Genomic DNA, 18,390 nt, shown 5'->3' with positions numbered 1-18,390 from the left:
GCAGAATGATATCATAGTTCCTATATGGCATATTAATTTCTCTCTCAGTCAATAGAGATAGCTAGACAACCTGTATTCAGTTTGCTGATAAGACTTTTTTTTACATAAGTAGGTAAATATTCTAGTGAAGTGAATGAAAATATTTCATTGATTTCACTTGTGAAATTCTAATTTAGGGTAAGGTTAATAAACAATATTGCAATCATCCTAAAAATGCCTGCTTATTTGTAGAACCCAGTGGAACCCAGAGTGGAAGGGATGTTGCAATACTTATTTGTTATTATCTATTTACTTAAAATCCAATTTACTTAAACTGTATAATTTTATCAAATGTATTTTACTTAAAAGTTAGAAATTTATTAAATGTACAAGCTTTATTTTATTGTATTAAATAGTTACATGAAAAGGTAACAAATAAGTACCTATCAGGTATACAAAATAGCTCAAAATGTCTTATGTAACTACCTACTTACTAGTACCTACCTAAGCTAGTAATAAACAAGGTTATGAGGATAAAGTTATAAATAGTAGTTTCTAGTCTACAAACTGTTGAAGAAAATTGTGAGATCATCTAGGAACTTGGTTATAAGAGTGTAACACCATCATGGGTTTCTTTGCCAATTCATAAATATGCTCAATATTTTATTATTGTTCTTCAAAAATATCTTACATAACCTAGCTACCTACTTACATATCTTTATGCAGGTAATATTTCTCCTAATGGATAACTAAGATTTTATTTTTGTAAATAATTACTGCATTTTTCCAGCTTCCAAATGCTTAGGTAATAAATAATAGGTAGGAGCTTAGGAAATATTCTTGATAATAAAAGGAAATTCAAGAGGTACCTAGGTGTTTCAGGAGACCATTTACTTATACTGATGTTAGGAAGTAGTGTTTTAACTCTGAAATCTTGTGCCACACCTCTGCTCTCCTATATTCATGATATATTCAACAATTTTCCCTATGATTGAACAAAATTTTTGCATCTTCATAAACATTATTGAATAGCATCATTAGAGAGAGCTCATGAGTGCCAAATATGCTCCAGTGATGGATGCCAAGAATTTAAAACAGCCCTCCAGGCAAAATTCTTAGCTTTTGTAGATAAAATGCGAATGTAAAGATAGGGCCAATTTGCAGTTATTCCTAGTAAAAATAGGAACATAGGTACCCTTTTTTTCAATTTTGTACCAATGAGCATTCCAAGTCATGTCAATGGAAAATTTCTACAAAAAGGAGCTGTCACAAATGACCAGTGACCAGTATTGTTAGGGTTAGGATAAACACAAAAATGAGCTTTCAAAATTTGAGCAGTGACCAGTGTTAATATAGGGTTAGGTTAAACACAAAAGGAGCTTTCTATTTTATGCAGATGACGATGATGAGCTACATAAATTACCTACTTAGTTTCTTGGTTACATACAGAGCTCAGAAATCAGTTTGTTTTGCTCTTCCTATAAAATAAATGCTGTTAGAGACAAAACTAAACATTAAACTTATCGAAGGAGTAGGAAGCCATTATCTGATACAAAAACGACCTACCTACATCAATTCAACTCGGATGTTAACTGGGCAGGTATTCATTCAATATAGACCTCTCAAGAAAAAGCCTAGATTGAAGGTACTTAAATTAATTTATTTCAGCAGTTCAAATAGCATAAAGACCTATCAATCTAGCGGTATTGCAAATATCTATGAACTAACTGTAAATTGATAGCATATTAAGCAGAGGCTAAAAAAACATTTCTGTCCTCACCTTTTTTCAAGTCAAGCCAAAACTTTTCAACTACAGCAAATCTCCGTTGGGTGTTTTTCCTTGACTGTTATTTCTCGAAAGCACTTTTCCAAATGGAAAATTATTGATTTTCCCGTTCGAGTAATTAAACTTTATAGAAAGCAGGCTGATAAGAAAAACAAAACACAAATAGGAAACACAGACACACCTCTCTTCTTCCTTCCGACAATCCGACAAAAAAATTCTAAACTTATTGCTAATTTTTTCGGATGTTTACGTCAGTTTTGTGAGGGTGACTCATTTTCATAAAGGTGCTGCCATCTAACGGAATTTGTGGGAAAAGTCAAAACTTGGTGGCTCATGTACATTTTTGTTTGGAAATCAGCCGCCTTGCTGTATGGCAAATCAGTGCTAGAATTTATGTGCCCCAATACATCAGCCGCCTTTCAATATGCACATTCTTCAGATAGTGCGTCAAAACGTATTTTTTGCTAGTTTTTTCGGATGTTTACGTCAGTTTTGTGAGGGTGACTCATTTTCATAAAGGTGCTGCCATCTAACGGAATTTGTGAGAAAAGTCAAAACTTGGTGGCTCATGTACATTTTTGTTTGGAAATCAGCTGCCTTGCTGTATGGCAAATCAGTGCTAGAATTTATGTGCCCCAAAACATCAGCCGCCTTTCAATATGCACATTCTTCAGATAGTGCGTCAAAACGCCGCTAGGTAGCGTGCAGTGCAGAATTCAAGGAGGTAAAATTTTGTGGATAATGCGAGAGTTCTGAAAAAAGTTGACAAATAAAAATCTTCAATCGCCATTTTTTTACTGGCTTTCGGTGGCCGAAATTTTTTTAAAAACGAATTTAGATCATTTTATAAACTTTTAAAGCACGAATTTACATTAATATGAAATTTTAAAGTCACATTATCTACACATAGTAAGATCCTCTTGTAGAAAAGTAAAACTTTGAAATTTTGCAAATTTGCTTTGGGCTCCACTTTAGCCTGACTCTCAGACCTTATCTAGCCCATATTGACCTTCCGGATAATTTTCTTTAAATTTTTTGAATGGTGAGGTTATGTCCTTTTTCTTTATCAATTTCTTATCAAAATTGTCAGAAACTTGTCATTTTTTCGCACTGAGTGAGTGATAGGTAAGTATTTTTGGGTCTTTTTGGAACCCAGGCAAAAAATATAGTAGACAGTAACATTTCAATATTTCACAATAGAGATGTTTGGTTGTTAGACAGCTTTGAACAAATTTGAGGATCCCTATCTTCTAGAAATTTGACCAAGTGGGTCACCCTATTATGGATCGTGCTTAGGAGAGGTCTCCAGTTTGCTTGCTTTTGTGGTTACCAGGACAGTATCACAAATCTACCTCCATAGGCTTGCTTTGTCCCAATAAAATGTCCCTTAGATCTTTAAAATGCTTGCCAAATCAAATCAAAAATGTACTAACCATTGAGGAATTGTGCTGAGACAATTCCTCAAAAGTGTCCCTATGGGCGCCTCCAGAGGCCAAATCAGGCCCAAAATCTTGATCTGTAAAGTAAAATATTTTCATTTATTTTTTCTCTCAAATCTACTAGGTACCTACCTGGACTTTTTATAATCTTGTGTTTGTTGAAAAATTACCTATCAATTACCCACCTAATTTTGTTTTAATGTTTCAGTATGACCCAACATTGAAAAATAACCCAAAGTCAACAGAACAACCATTCCTTTTCTACCATGGACTCAGGAAACACCACTGTCTATTTGTGCTGAATATCAAGACTGAGTCATGTACTTACATTTATTATTAAATCTCAAGTTGTAAGTTTATATTAGTACCTTTGGGGTCCTTCGGGACATACTCCTAAACAATTTATCCATCAGTCAATATGACCAAACAAGTCCAATTAGTCAGACTAGGCGTTGTGTCTTATTCAAATGGGATAAAAATCCAAGAACACTATGTCAATAAATTGAAAACTCTAATCTCTAAACCTTCCAACCACTCTGGTACTCTCTTGCTTCTTGAACACAAACCTGTGTACACCATAGGCATTCGCTCATTGAAAGAATACGATGAAAATTTAGAACTCAAATTGAACAAACTTGGTGCAGATTTTTACAAAACAAACAGAGGTGGGTTGATAACATTCCACGGCCCAGGTCAGTTAGTTGCCTACCCCATCATTAACTTGAAACACTTTACACCAAGTATCAAGTGGTTTGTGCAGTCAATAGAACAGACTGTTATACAGCTGTGTAAGCAAGAGTTCAGTCTGAATGCGGGTCTTATTCCCAAATACACAGGGGTGTTCCTAGATGATGAATACAAAGTGTGTGCAATCGGTGTTCACAGTAGCTTGTACATCACACATCATGGCTTGGCTATCAACTGTGACACAGATCTGACCTGGTTTAATCACATAACTCCATGTGGTATTAAAGACAAACAGGTGACGAGTTTGAGTAAGCATTTATCCAAAGATATTACTGTAGACACTGTAGTTCCTTTATTTAAGAAGCATTTTGAGTCTGTGTTCGAATGTGAATGCTCAGAAGTTGAGTTAGATGAAGAAATAAAACATCTGAATAGTTGATAATTAATTTTTAAAAATGAGATTTTTTTTTTATTTTGAGTTCGAATGTGAATGCTCAGAAGTTGAGTTAGATGAAGAAATAAAACATCTGAATAGTTGATAATTAATTTTTAAAAATGAGATTTTTTATTTTGATTTTTTATTTGTTTGAAGACTTTGAAGTTCTCAAGTGAAGACCTAAAAAAGGTCATTGATCAAAATCTAGTATGGTTTTGATGATTAAATAATTGTCATTTTCCTTAACTTAAGGCTGTACCTAAACATTAGAGTCAATCAAAGTTGATTTGATTGAAGTGTGAACACTGCTCAAGAATCTCCAGTGGAATTATGACATGCTTGTAGCAAATTTAGCACACACGCACTGACACTAAGAACATGTTTTCACAAACACAACCATTGGAAAATTCGTGCTATGGCATGTTTGTCAAAATTAAATTCCAACAAACACACCAAGTTCCTAAAGTACAATTCCATACCTTAGCTGGTATTCCATGATACCTACAAGATTGTTATAGGTACAACTAGTGGTTGACCCATCTTTTGTACGGGATTTGCGCGGCGTTAAGAGGTATGACTTTGAAGCACTGCCATTTTGAATCAGGATGGAATTATAGGTACAATTTGATAAGCTCGTCACTGACAGCGGATGGTGTTAGAATACCCAGGTCTGTGAATAGCAATGTGATATATTGAGGAGGGGTGTAGTCCACTAGGGGATGGTATTTCCTTAGGTTCTCCTTCTTCAATATGCTTGAGGTAAACTGAAATCATAAAAAAAAACATTCACAAACGTAGGTACTTGTATCAAGAATCTTGGTTGGTAGTACGTCTACCTTGTAAGCGCTAGGCCGTGGGTTCGATTCCCGCCCGGGTTGGAATTTAATCCTGATGGGATAAGGTTTGTTCCCGGAAGTCGAATGTGAATGCTCAGAAGTTGAGTTAGATGAAGAAATAAAACATCTGAATAGTTGATAATTAATTTTTAAAAATGAGATTTTTTTATTTTGATTTTTTATCTTCCCATAGGTACTTTATGTGTTTGAAGACTTTGAAGCTCTCAAGTGAAGACCTAAAAAAGGTCATTGATCAAAATCTAGTATGGTTTGGATGATTAAATAATTGTCATTTTCCTTAACTTAAGGCTGTACCTAAACATTTGAGTCAATCAAAGTTGATTTGATTGAAGTGTGAACACTGCTTAAGAATCTCCAGTCGAATTATGACATGCTTGTAGCAAATTTAGCACACATAGGTACGCACTGACACTAAGAACATGTTTTCACAAACACAACCACTGGAAAATTTGTGCTGTGGCATGTTTGTCAAAATTAAATTCCAACAAACAGACCAAGTTCCTAAAGTACAATTCCATACCTTAGCTGGTATTCCATGATACCTACAAGATTGTTATAGGTACAACTAGTGGTTGACCCGTCCTTTGTACGGAATTTGCGCGGCGTTAAGAGGCATGACTGTGAAGCGCTGCCATTTTGAATCAGGATGGAATTATAGGTACAGTTTGATAAGCTCGTCACTGACAGCGGATGGTGTTAGAATACCCAGGTCTGTGAATAGCAATGTGATATATTGAGGAGGGGTGTAGTCTACTAGGGGATGGTATTTGCTTAGGTTCTCCTTCTTCAATATGCTTGAGGTAAACTGAAATCATAAAAAAAAACATTCACAAATGTAGGTACTTGTATCAAGAATCTTGGTTGGTAGTACGTCTAGCGCTAGGCCGTGGGTTCGATGCCCGCCCGGGTTGGAATTTAATCCTGATGGGATAAGGTTTGTTCCCAGAACGGCTGGCTTTCTCCTATCCTGTCTTCCTTTTCTCTTCGATTTCGGGACGATAAGACCTAGCAGTTACAGTTCCCTCTGTTAAACCTAAAAAAAAAGAAGATTTGACATAACAATAGAGCTCTAAAGGTTAGGTGGTAGAGAGCGCCTCCGGTGATAACCTTGTATGTACCTAGGCATGCATTTTTGAAATTTTTTCCATTTTTTGTTCAAAAATTTCCGAGAAGATAGGCACGATTTTTTTTCTACTTTTTTCTTTCTTCTGGAGTGTAATAGACTAATAAATAGAAAGTGTGATGTTCACACCAGATTTTATTATTATTATTTTTTACCTTAAATTCACATAACAATAGAGCTCTAAAGGTTAGGTGGTAGAGAGCGCCTCCGGTGATAACCTTGTATGTACCTAGGCATGCATTTTTGAAATTTCGACTTTTTTAATTTTTCCATTTTTTGTTCAAAATTTTCCGAGAAGGTAGGTACGATTTTTTTTCTTTCTTCTGGAGTGTAATAAATTAATAAATAGAAAGTGTGATGTTCACACCAAATTTTTATTTTTATTATTTTTTACCTTAAATTCGTTGGGCAGATCTCGTTGATTCAAAGGATACAGGCGCACAAATTTGAAACTCTCTGCCAGCACATAGAATGGTTTCTTCAGTTCTTTTGCACAGACTGCCATTGTGTAGCTTCCAATCTGTTGAGAAATGGGGGGAAAAACTATCTTAAAGCAAAGTTAAAGGTATTCATAAACAGAAAAAACATGTTAAAGCATAATAAAAAAAAAGTCTACATTCTTACCGTGCAATGGAAAAAAGAAAAAAAAAAAAAGAAGAAGGAATTTCAATTATGATAATGCTTGTCACAAATGACGAGTCGTTCCTCGCTTAATACACTACGCTAAATTTTATGACTTGACTTAAATTCAAAGCCCCAGCCTACAGATGCAGAGCCCCGTGCTAACCACTACACCCCTGTGGTATTTAACTGTGCAGTGACTTTTTCCTCCATCAAAATCAAGTTTTGCACGTGTGTATTAATTAGATCGGAAAATTTTTAGACCTGACTTCAATTGCAGTGCATTAGACATTCTTCTTCTTCTTCCTAGCCTTTTCCTACTCCAATAGGATCAGGGTTTCTTGTCAGTCCCTTCTAGGCAGCCCTATTGTGTACTTATTCTGCCCACCACAGAGTTTGTTCTTCATAATAATATTAATTTACCCTGGCTTATGGTTGGTGGTTAGTAAATAGTAAATATAAATAGATCAGTTGCGCTTACTTGGGTGATGTTTCAGAGTCATAGAGCAGGAAAAATGAGGACCAACGGAATTTTTCTTTTTCTTCTACGACTTCTAGATCCCGAGATAAATCGATAAAAAAAAAAAAATACCGGTAAATCGTGAACTTTGACGTCACGGCATACGCTCCCGTAGGCGATGCCGTCACATCAAATGTCCCGAGCAAAGCTCCTTTGCAGGCAACACATTAATGTGTTTGTGCGCATACGTTTCTGCGCATTTCTTTCTGCTCCTCCGCAAGCGTAAAAATGCCCAACACTCCCACGCTATCCTTGCTTAAGTTACCACTCCAATGCAAAACTGTAGAAACAATATCCTATCTCACCTTGTCCAAGCTCATCTCAACCCGGTACTTATAAACACACCCTGAACCTTGTTAGTTTGCTAAACAACTATTTACATAAATATATATTATGTTTAATGTGGAGAAATTCTTCCTTGACAGTTCAATTACCTCTATTACAATGATTTCATTAAAAGAGCTAAATCAGCTGAAAACAACCAACACACCCTGAACCTTGTTAGTTTGCTAAACAACTATTTACATAAATATATATTATGTTTAATGTGGAGAAATTCTTCCTTGACAGTTAAATTATCTCTCATTAAAAGAGCTATCAGCTATCTGCTGGAAACAACCAAAAAAGAAAAAAACATGGAGACGAACAGAATTCAGCCATCTGAAGACATTTTTTGTTACTTGGACTACACAGGTGCTGGGGTCTATTCTCAGAGTTAAATGAATCAAACCATTGAACAGCTCAAGGAAAATATATTTAGCCATCCTCATGGCAATAGTGTGTTGAGTGATTTCTGTGTATCCGAAATAGATCATGATAGGTACTGATGTTGAGGCAGGATTACATGATGCATGCATCATGCGGACCAATCATGTCACATGAGGCCGTGGTTATGAACAGGGCTGAGATAGGCCATTTTGAGATGTTCTTGGCAAGTGGAAAATGATGTGGTAACTTAACACAGAGCCTTCATGAGTAGGTGCTGGGGTCTATTCTCAGAGTTAAATGAATCAAACCATTGAACAGCTCAAGGAAAATATATTTAGCCATCCTCATGGCAATAGTTCCAAAATGTTGAGTGTTGTTGTGAGCACCACAGTACTCCCCCCAAGTGACAGTGTTAGTCACTCATTAAGCAGCGTGCGGTGGGGCAGGGTGGGAAGGGAGTGTTGTGTGGCAGGATCTCATCTGGACTTGAAGTGCCGAGTCCTTTGCAAGTGATCTGAACCCACAAGCAGAGGTGTGTTAACGTGCTGGGCCTGCTGGGTTGCACAAAGTGCAGAAGCAAGACACGGTCAAGTCCAGATGAGGGTTCTAAAATTGCCTAATTTCCATCACGTTGGGGTCACCAATTTAGCCAACACCTGAGAGCAGCCTAAGACGCGTTTTTGAGATTGGATAGAGCCAGCCTAATATTAACCTTGGAAGGTAGTACTAAATTGCAAACACTTGGGGAATCTTTATTCTAAACAGACAAAGTTTTCCCTATTCTGTCTTCCTTAAAAAAATTAAAAAAAAACATGCTTTTATTCATTCCAAGGATTTGGACAGAAACTCTCCTTGTTTCAATGGATTGTAGCAGAAACTCTGCCTGTTTCAAATGATTTTCAGCAAAAACTTTGCCTATCTCAAATGATTTTTGGGAAAACCTCTGCTTACCCGCTCTGAGAGCCATCTTCTGTGTCAGCCTTGGTCACAAATACTTGGAACCTCTTGTTACTTCTGTTGGCTTCCCGTATGGTTTCTAATATAACACGTGACATGGAATGAACAAGGATTTTCTGAAAATAATAATAAAAATTGACATTTTTTTTTTTGCCCATATTGACCTTCCGGATAATTTTCTTTAAATTTTTTGAATGGTGAGGTTATGTCCTTTTTCTTTATCAATTTCTTATCAAAATTGTCAGAAACTTGTCATTTTTTCGCACTGAGTGAGTGATAGGTAAGTATTTTTGGGTCTTTTTGGAACCCAGGCAAAAAATATAGTAGACAGTAACATTTCAATATTTCACAATAGAGATGTTTGGTTGTTAGACAGCTTTGAACAAATTTGAGGATCCCTATCTTCTAGAAATTTGACCAAGTGGGTCACCCTATTATGGATCGTGCTTAGGAGAGGTCTCCAGTTTGCTTGCTTTTGTGGTTACAATATTTCACAATAGAGATGTTTGGTTGTTAGACAGCTTTGAACAAATTTGAGGATCCCTATCTTCTAGAAATTTGACCAAGTGGGTCGCCCTATTATGGATCGTGCTTAGGAGAGGTCTTCAGTTTGCTTGCTTTTGTGGTTACCAGGACAGTATCACAAATCTACCTCCATAGGCTTGCTTTGTCCCAATAAAATGTCCCTTAGATCTTTAAAATGCTTGCCAAATCAAATCAAAAATGTACTAACCATTGAGGAATTGTGCTGAGACAATTCCTCAAAAGTGTCCCTATGGGCGCCTCCAGAGGCCAAATCAGGCCCAAAATCTTGATCTGTAAAGTAAAATATTTTCATTTATTTTTTCTCTCAAATCTACTAGGTACCTCTACTTGGATTTTTTATAATCTTGTGTTTGTTGAAAAATCCCAATAAAATGCCCCTTAGATCTTTAAAATGCTTGCCAAATCAAATCAAAAATGTACTTACCATTGAGGAATTGTGCTGAGACAATTCCTCAGAAGTGTCCCTATGGGCGCCTCCAGAGGCCAAATCAGGCCCAAAATATTGATCTGTAAAGTAAAATATTTTAATTTATTTTTTCTCTCAAATCTACTAGGTACTTACCTGGATTTTTTATAATCTTGTGTTTGTTGAAAATTTACCTATCAATTACCCACCTAATTTTGTTTTAATGTTTCAGTATGGCCCAACATTGAAAAATAACCCAAAGTCAACAGAACAACCATTCCTTTTCTACCATGGACTCAGGAACCACCACTGTCTCTTTGTGCTGAATATCAAGACTGAGTCATGTACTTAACAGGCTGTGGTTATGTATACCGGGTTGGGGAAGGCAAGGTTGGTAATAATATCCCAGGATTGTCCAACCTTTGTGCACCCGAGGGCCACAAGAGATCAAGGTTGGCGGGCCGCAAAGAAGAGACACATCCGAAAGATAGTTTTTTCATTGGTTTTTCAAATGCTTCATAGTCGAAAAAGCACTTTCGCCCATATTGATGAATTCTTCAGTCATAGAGTTCGCGGGCCGCATGCAGCCCGCGGGTTGGACAACCCTGCAATATCCTGTCTCACCTAGTCCGAGCTCATTTCAACCCGGCACATAACCACAACCCCAATCATATGTGATTGAGGCTGTGGTTATGTACCGGGTTGAGATAGGCCATTCCCGTCCTCTCTTGGCGTGTGGAAAATGATGTGGTACTTAACACGTACAGCTTTCACGAGCGTGTAAAGTTGGCGGGAAATTCGAAATTTTGATTTTTTTCCGCAACTTGTACAATCTGAATTCATTTTTTACTTTTTATCTCGAGTTTTCACGTTTATATTATACTTTTCATTTATATTAGATATTACAAACAAGCGAAATACAAAGCAAACAAAAGTAAAATAATATAAAATAAATTTTAAACATGGCCGCCGGGACAGAGGGTTAGAAAAAATACCCAACACTCCCACACTATCCTTGCTCAAGTTACCACTCCAATGCAAAACTGTAGAAACAATATTCTATCTCACCTCGTCCGAGCTCATCTCAACCCGGTACATAAACACAGCCTGGATCAGCTGTTTGGCAACTGTTGTCGAGGCGGGATAATTTCAATGTTTTGTTTTGATTTTTAGATTTCAAGTTTCTGAGATTTTTGAGTAAAGATAATAAGTTGAGTTTGTAGAGATTCTCTAATTTCGAGATAGAAACAATATCCTATCTCACCTCGTCCGAGCTCATCTCAACCCGGTACATAACCACAGCCTGGATCAGCTGTTTGGCAACTGTTGTCGAGGCGGGATAATTTCAATGTTTTGTTTTGATTTTTAGATTTTAAGTTTTTGAGATTTTTGAGTAAAGATAATATAAGTATAAGTTGAGTTTGTAGAGATTCTCTAATTTCGAGGTAACTGTTTTCTGGTAAAATGGGACCCAAGAAAGGCTCTGGCAAAAGTAGTAAAGATAAAGAAGAAGACTCAAGTGGCAAACAAAAGAAAGGAGGAACTGCTGTAAAGGTTCGGCATATTCTTTGTGAGAAGCAATCAAAAGTATTGGAAGCATTGGAGAAATTGAAATCAGGAGTTAAATTTCCTGAAGTAGCAAGTCAATACAGTGAAGACAAGGCACGGCAAGGGGGTGATCTAGGATGGATGGTTCGAGGATCAATGGTGGGCGAGTTTCAAGATGCTGCATTTAAGCTTCCCATATCAACTGTCAATAATCCTGTCTATACGGAGCCTCCTATCAAAACCAAATTTGGCTATCACATTATTATGGTTGAAGGCAAAAAGTAATGCCTGAGGGTGTGTTTGTGTACGGGGCTGAGATAGCCCATTCCCATCCTTTCTTGGCATGTGGAAAATGATGTGGTAACTTAACACAGCCTTCATGAGCATGTAAAGTTGGCAGGAAATTCAAAATTTTGATTTTTTTTTCCGATTTTTTCCTGTGTTCACAAAAAAGTGAAGCAGATTTTGATAGATCGCGCTAGTGTCGTTTTTTTTTGTAAACAAAAATTTCAAAAAACCAGAAAAGTGAAAAGCTGAAAAGTGTTCTTTTTTGAAAATTTTTGAACTTTTCTGTTCACAATCTCTCAGGAGTTAAATTTCCTGAAGTAGCAAGTCAATACAGTGAAGACAAGGCACGGCAAGGGGGTGATCTAGGATGGATGGTTCGAGGATCATTTTTTTTTTATTGTTTTATACCTATTGAATCTAGGGATTTCTACTGGCGAAAAATGAAAAATTGAGAAAATATTTTTTGTGGATACCTACTTCTTGGATAGGAGGGACGTATCAGTGATTTACAGTACAGGGAACTACAACTTTCACCAGTATGGAGGTTACCAAGACAAGTGAGTAAGAGCTAAATATGCCCTCCTAATAAAGGCCCTGAATAATACAGTTGCTCAGAGTGAACTGTACCTGGATCCGTTGTTGTTGCGAACGTCAATGACAATATTCAGTCACCCATCTTCCAGGTCCAGGAAGGTGGCTGCTGCCATGGGTTGGTCCAGAATGATGTCCAAAGATTGACACAACCCATCACAACGACGACAACAGTAACTGTAGATCTTTCTTGGAAATTGGTCCCGTTTGTGTTGCTTCAGAGCGAGTAGTGCACCTATATCCAAAACCTAAGGACAAGGAGCCATAAATGTGCCTGCAGGTCCCCTAAATGCTTGGAACCCCTTGTGCCACAATACTATTTCTAGTTTATTTCTCAAGTATTTACCAAAGTACCTACTAATTTCAAAATTTGACTCTTTCAGATTTTAAAGAAATTCTGCCCGAGGTAGAAGAAGCCATCAAGTCAGCCTTGTTTGTGACAATTGACGGAGAGTTCACAGGACTAAACAATGGCCCCAACACAACACCCTATGATACTCCAGCACAATATTACGACAAGATACGCCAAGGCTCCATGGACTTTCTTCTTATACAGTTCGGACTCTGTGCTTTCAAATATGACAACGGTGTGAAATTTAAAAATTAAAAAAAAAAAAAAAAAAAAAAAAAAAAAAAAAAATGGGTTCTAATAAGTTAGACTGAACCCAAAAAGTTGAACCTAAAAAAGTACCTACCTAAATTAATCAAAATTAGGCACATTGTTTGAAGGTTATTGTGGAAAAAAAAACTTGCAAATAGATAAACTAGCACCTAATAGAAAAAAAAAGTAGAAATACCTCATTGTTGTGAAGATAAAATTTAAACTGTGTTAGATACCCCTTGGGTTAGGTTAGACTTGGTTAGAGGATCTGATCTCATCTTTACTGTTTAAAGCCAGTAATAAAATTATGCCATTTTCTCTCTCTCTCTCTCTCTCTCTTCTCTCTCTCTCTCTCTCTTTCTCTCTCTCTTTCTCTCTCTCTCAATCCTCAGGTATTCCCTACCTTACAAAAAAGTCCTACGAAGAACAAGAGGCAAGACTGAAGCAAGTTCAGAAGCAACGAGTAGCTGACAATTCATCTCCGTCTAGAGGCAAAATAGTTATCCCAACAGAGCTTGCTGGAGTAGTACACGACACTTGGTAAGTGATAGAAAATCCATATGGCCCAACTCGAGGATCAATTCTCAAAAAAAAAGCAGGTAGGTATCACTACAAATGGTCTGTGTTGAAGCATACACATTCTGTGGTATGTATGTCCCTCATCAGATATGTAATACTTCGGACATACATGCTGGGTGAGAAGAGATAATTGTAGCTGACAATTCATCTCCGTCTAGAGGCAAAATAGTTATCCCAACAGAGCTTGCTGGAGTAGTACACGACACTTGGTAAGTGATAGGAAATCCATATGGCCCCAGTCTAGGATCAATTCTCATAAAAAAAAAGTAGGTAGGTATCTCTACAAATGGTCTGTGTTGATTTGTTGAAGCATACACATTCTGTGGTATGTATGTCCCTCATCAGATGGGTGAGAAGAGACAAAATCCGCCCCGCCCTGGGAATCGAACCCACGGTCTAGCACTTACAAGGCAGACGAGCTACCACCCAAGTTAACTAGGCTGGCAGACATGTATTTTTTTTCCAAGTTTGTTTGTTAATTTTTATGGGTGTTTCACTGCCTGTTTTATTTCAAACCAATGAAACATGTGCTACATTGGCTTAATTAGAAGAATAAAGAGTGAATTATGATGAGTGTATAGGAACTACGAACCACCCTTCTTCTTCTTCTTCCTAACCTTCTCCTACTTAAATAGGGTTGGTGTAATTGAATAGGGTCAGAGTTGTTGTTGTTATCTAATGCTTGAGATTGACTATTATGTCATTCTTCTCCTTGCATCCCAATATTTTGATACTAGGGTCAGAGTAAAATGGAAACTAGGAACCACTTGATTGAAATAAGTCAATTTTACTTACTGATCCATCTACAATGAAAGGGGCCGCTAGTTTGGCTACCTTGCCTCGAGCCAGTGTCAGTTTCTTGAGGAACACTTGCCCCCGGTGCACCATGGTACTTTTGCATTCAAAAAACGTCTGGAAAAATAAATAAAAATAGAAAGTAAAAAGTTAAGTTCAAAGTAATTTTGAGCCAGACCAAAAAAAATCGGTAATTTTATCCAATGTAACAGAAGCTTAAAGTGGCCAAAAGACAATCACATTCAATAGCAGATCACACAATATTTTTCGGCGTGTATGACCTGGTATTCCAGAGTTAAAGCGCCTCAAAGGAAAAAAAAAAAACAATATTTTTTTGTAGGGATTTTTTTTTTGCATGTTCTTCTACATCCATGCCTATCTGGAAAAGTTGTTTTTTAGAACTTTTCTTTTCCAGCTAGGTTTCAAATTCAGCACTCATAGGTTGAGAGTTATATGAGCATTAATTTCAACACCTTAACCACTCAGCCAACTCTTAAACAAGTAATTCGGCTCTCTTGTATCCTTTCTTCTTCATCTCTTCGATTTCGGGACGATAAGACCTTGGCAGTTACAGTTCCCTCTATCAAAGCTCTTAAGAAAGAAAAGAAAAGACAGGGCTAGGCTTGGTTTTGAAGATTAGAGCGATAGAAATCGATCGTTTTCCTATAGTTTCCCCCAGCCTAGCCCTACCCCTGTGTATAACCACCTTTTTTTCTCCCGTCAGGTCAATCCAAAAAGGACTTTGAACAGGAGCGCTCGCAGCGGGAGTTAGATGAACTAGAAGATGCCGTCGGGTTTTCCACAGTGATCTCTCTACTCACCAAATATAGCACTCCACTAGTGGGGCACAACATGCTGCTAGATCTGTGTCATATAGTGAATCGGTTCTGTTTTGAACTGCCCGAAGATTATGTGTCTTTCAAGTCAGCCCTTCATTGTATTTTTCCTCAGTAAGTACCCTTTTTACTTTCCTTATTTTGAGTTTTACCTTTTTTCCTTGACATTTTTTGAGGGCTTTTGTCACAATATGTTGCTAGTTCTATGTCATATAGTGAATCGGTTCTGTTTTGAACTGCCTGAAGATTATTTGTCTTTCAAGTCAGCCTTACATTGTATTTTTCCTCAGTAAGTACCCTTTTTACTTTCGTTATTTTGAGTTGGAGCTTTTTTCCTTGACATTTATTGAGGGCTTTTGTCACAATATGTTGCTAGATCTATGCCATATAGTGAATCGGTTCTGCTTTGAACTGCCTGAAGATTATGTGTCTTTCAAGTCAGCCTTACATTGTATTTTTCCTCAGTAAGTGAACTTTGTACTTTCCTTATTTTGAGTTGTTGCTTTTTTCGTAACATTTTTGAGTTGTACCTTTTTTTACTTTTTTACTGTCATTTTTTGAGTTGTGACTTTTTGTCACAATATGCTCCTAGTCCTCGACCTATGCCGTATAGTGAATTGGTTCTGTTTTGAACTGCCTGAAGATTATGTGTCTTTCAAGTCAGCTCTCCATTGTATTTTCCTCAGTACGAGAACTTTTTACTTTTTTCTTTGCTTTTTTTTGGTGTCATTTTTTGAGTTGTGACTTTTTGTCATAACAAGCTCTTACAGCCTAATCCTATGCAATACTTTCCACCAGTTCTCTTTGAGGGCGTTCTCTACCACCTAACCCTTAGAGTTATATTATTATGAGGTCGAATTCTCAACTAGGTAAAAAGGGACAAAATTACATGCCTCTGTTGGGGTCGAACCCTCGCCCTCCTGCTTTTCTTGTTCACAGTCCAGTAAAATTTTACACCAATCTCGTTTCATTTGCAGGATATTCGATACGAAGCTGATGTGTTCTCAGGCCCCCCTGAAGGAGCTGATTACTAACAGCGCCCTCGGACCTCTGCTAGATACTGTACAGAAAGAACCGTTCACACTTGTAACTTGTGGTGAGTTGAAAATCTTAGACTGGGAATTGAACTCAAGACCTCTGGAGTGCAAGCTTAGTGTGACAGCCATTTGTCCATAGAATTTGCTAGAAATGTTATAAACACTCAAGAAGTTGAGTGAGGAGCAGAACTAAGAAAATGACCTACAGAGGCTTTCCAAAGGTGCGATGAAGCCCGAAATTTGAAATACAAATGAGGAGCTGGGTGCAAAAGGGCAATACATGAAAATCATCAAACTGAGATATTTAACTTTAAAGTTTTCAGTTTTTCATCTAAATACTTGAAAAGTATGTTTACAAAAAACGCTGTAACTCATCGAAAAAAGTTATCACTGCAGTTCAAACGCTGGAAGATAGAGCGCACCTTTCAAAAAAACCGTTTTACGGAAAAAGGGCAAAAAATCCACATTTCCCTTTTTGCACCCAGCTCCTCAAATGTCCTTTTATTTGTTCAACATGTTTGCCAAATTTAATTAAAATTTGTTTGCGAACTATAGTAGTAAATCAAACTTTCTTTACATGGCGGGGCGGAGCGACACTAATGACATAAACAAACTAGGTTCCTTAAGTACTTAGGTTCTTAAGGAACTAGGTTCCTTCCTTAAGTTCCTCAGGGGGCACGGTTAGTCCAGTGGTAACGCGCTTGCTTGCCATGCAGAAGGTCCCGGGTTGCCATGCAGAAAGTTTTTCTTCGTTCTTATGAATTTTGACATTTCTGTCTATTTGTCTGTTACACTGATAGACCCTGTTTTTTGTCACTTTTTCACGAGAATTGACTCGACTGATTTTGATAGATTTTTTGTGGCTGTTAAGTAGTCTGACTGCAAACTGGTCCCGGGTCTGTGTCTGGTCCCGGGTTCGAATCTCACCATCGACACAATAAATTTACCCACTGTTGTTATTTCTCCTTCTTCTTCTTCTCCTCTCATGTTCAGATGGGGTTAGGGTTTGTCTGTAACTCATCGAAAAAAGTTATCACTGCAGTTCAAACGCTGGAAGATAGAGCGCACCTTTCAAAAAAACCGTTTTACGGAAAAAGGGCAAAAAATCCACATTTCCCTTTTTGCACCCAGCTCCTCAAATGTCCTTTTATTTGTTCAACATGTTTGCCAAATTTAATTAAAATTTGTTTGCGAACTATAATAGTAAATCAAACTTTCTTTACATGGCGGGGCGGAGCGCCACTAATGACATAAACAAACTAGGTTCCCTAAGTACTTACTGGAATAATCTTCGTGCTAAAACTATCCCCATTTCTTTGATTTCAGAGCCCGAGATGGCAGATCGGGGTTACTCCACAACCAATGAGAAATCACATGAAGCCGGTTACGACGCTTATATTACAGGTAAATAAAACTATCCAGGCTGAACTTTCCTAAGAGACATCATTTATTTCTTTAAAGAGATCTAACGTAACTGTGTAATAGATCAGTTGCGCTTACTTGGGTGATGTTTCGAAGTCATAGAGCAGGAAAAATGAGGACCAACGGAATTTTTCTTTTCCTTCTGCGACTTCTAGATACCGAAATAAATCGATTTAAAAAATACCGGTAAATCGTGAAGTTTGACGTTACGACATACGCTCCCGTAGGCGATGACGTCATAATTCATGACTCCCGCTTCGTTTGTTTGTGCGCAAGCGTTTCTGCGCATTTTGACGTGAAATCTGACGTCACAACTCTTCGAACTTTTTCATTAGAACGGCAATTAAAAATTGAATAATACCGGTAAATCGTAAAGTTTGACGTCACGGCATATGCTCCCGTAGGCGATGACGTCATAATTCATGACTCCCGCTTCGTTTGTTTGTTTGTGCGCAAGCGTTTCTGCGCATTTTAACGTGAAATCTGACGTCACAACTCTTTGAACTTTTTCATTAGAACGGAAAATGAAAATTGAATTTTTGACTATTTCAAGTTACTTTTTCGGAGTTTTGACCTCAGATTCGGATTTTTCACTACTTTTTACGTAGGAATCGACCATTTATTAATA

General features: G+C 37.4%; 3 protein-coding genes and 1 pseudogene across 3 annotated transcripts; 3 read left to right on the top strand and 1 right to left on the bottom strand.

Annotated features, from left to right (window-relative positions):
- Positions 1-2,807: 2,807 nt before the first annotated feature.
- On the top strand, positions 2,808-4,352 carry LOC103517384 (annotated as a pseudogene).
- A 943-nt stretch (positions 4,353-5,295) lies between these two features.
- On the bottom strand, positions 5,296-14,952 carry LOC103517383 (translation initiation factor eIF-2B subunit alpha). The gene is made up of 4 exons (XM_026829499.1): positions 14,468-14,952; positions 9,106-9,229; positions 6,702-6,850; positions 5,296-5,989 (listed from the first exon to the last, which is right to left on the bottom strand). Exons 1-4 carry the CDS (start codon positions 14,558-14,560, stop codon positions 5,837-5,839), a joined length of 519 nt encoding a protein of 172 aa, XP_026685300.1. The 5' UTR covers positions 14,561-14,952; the 3' UTR covers positions 5,296-5,836.
- Positions 11,438-12,015, top strand: LOC103517381 (peptidyl-prolyl cis-trans isomerase NIMA-interacting 4). Its single transcript, XM_008482411.3, has one exon. The coding sequence runs from the start codon at positions 11,530-11,532 to the stop codon at positions 11,896-11,898; it is 369 nt and encodes a 122-aa protein (XP_008480633.1). The 5' UTR covers positions 11,438-11,529; the 3' UTR covers positions 11,899-12,015.
- LOC103517382 (poly(A)-specific ribonuclease PARN) lies at positions 14,921-17,744 on the top strand (the record flags this gene model as incomplete). The annotated part of the gene is given in 4 exon segments (XM_008482412.2): positions 14,921-14,924; positions 15,192-15,417; positions 16,281-16,399; positions 17,667-17,744. Coding segments are annotated over 4 exon segments (427 nt in total), but the record flags the coding sequence as incomplete, so codon positions are not given.
- Between the last annotated feature and the right edge of the window lie 646 nt (positions 17,745-18,390).

The sequence above is a fragment of the Diaphorina citri genome, unplaced genomic scaffold (genome assembly GCF_000475195.1).
Source record: "Diaphorina citri unplaced genomic scaffold, Diaci psyllid genome assembly version 1.1 scaffold1829, whole genome shotgun sequence".
In the NCBI taxonomy this organism is placed as follows: Eukaryota; Metazoa; Arthropoda; class Insecta; order Hemiptera; family Psyllidae; genus Diaphorina; species Diaphorina citri.
This window is presented reverse-complemented; position numbering and strand designations above follow the sequence as displayed.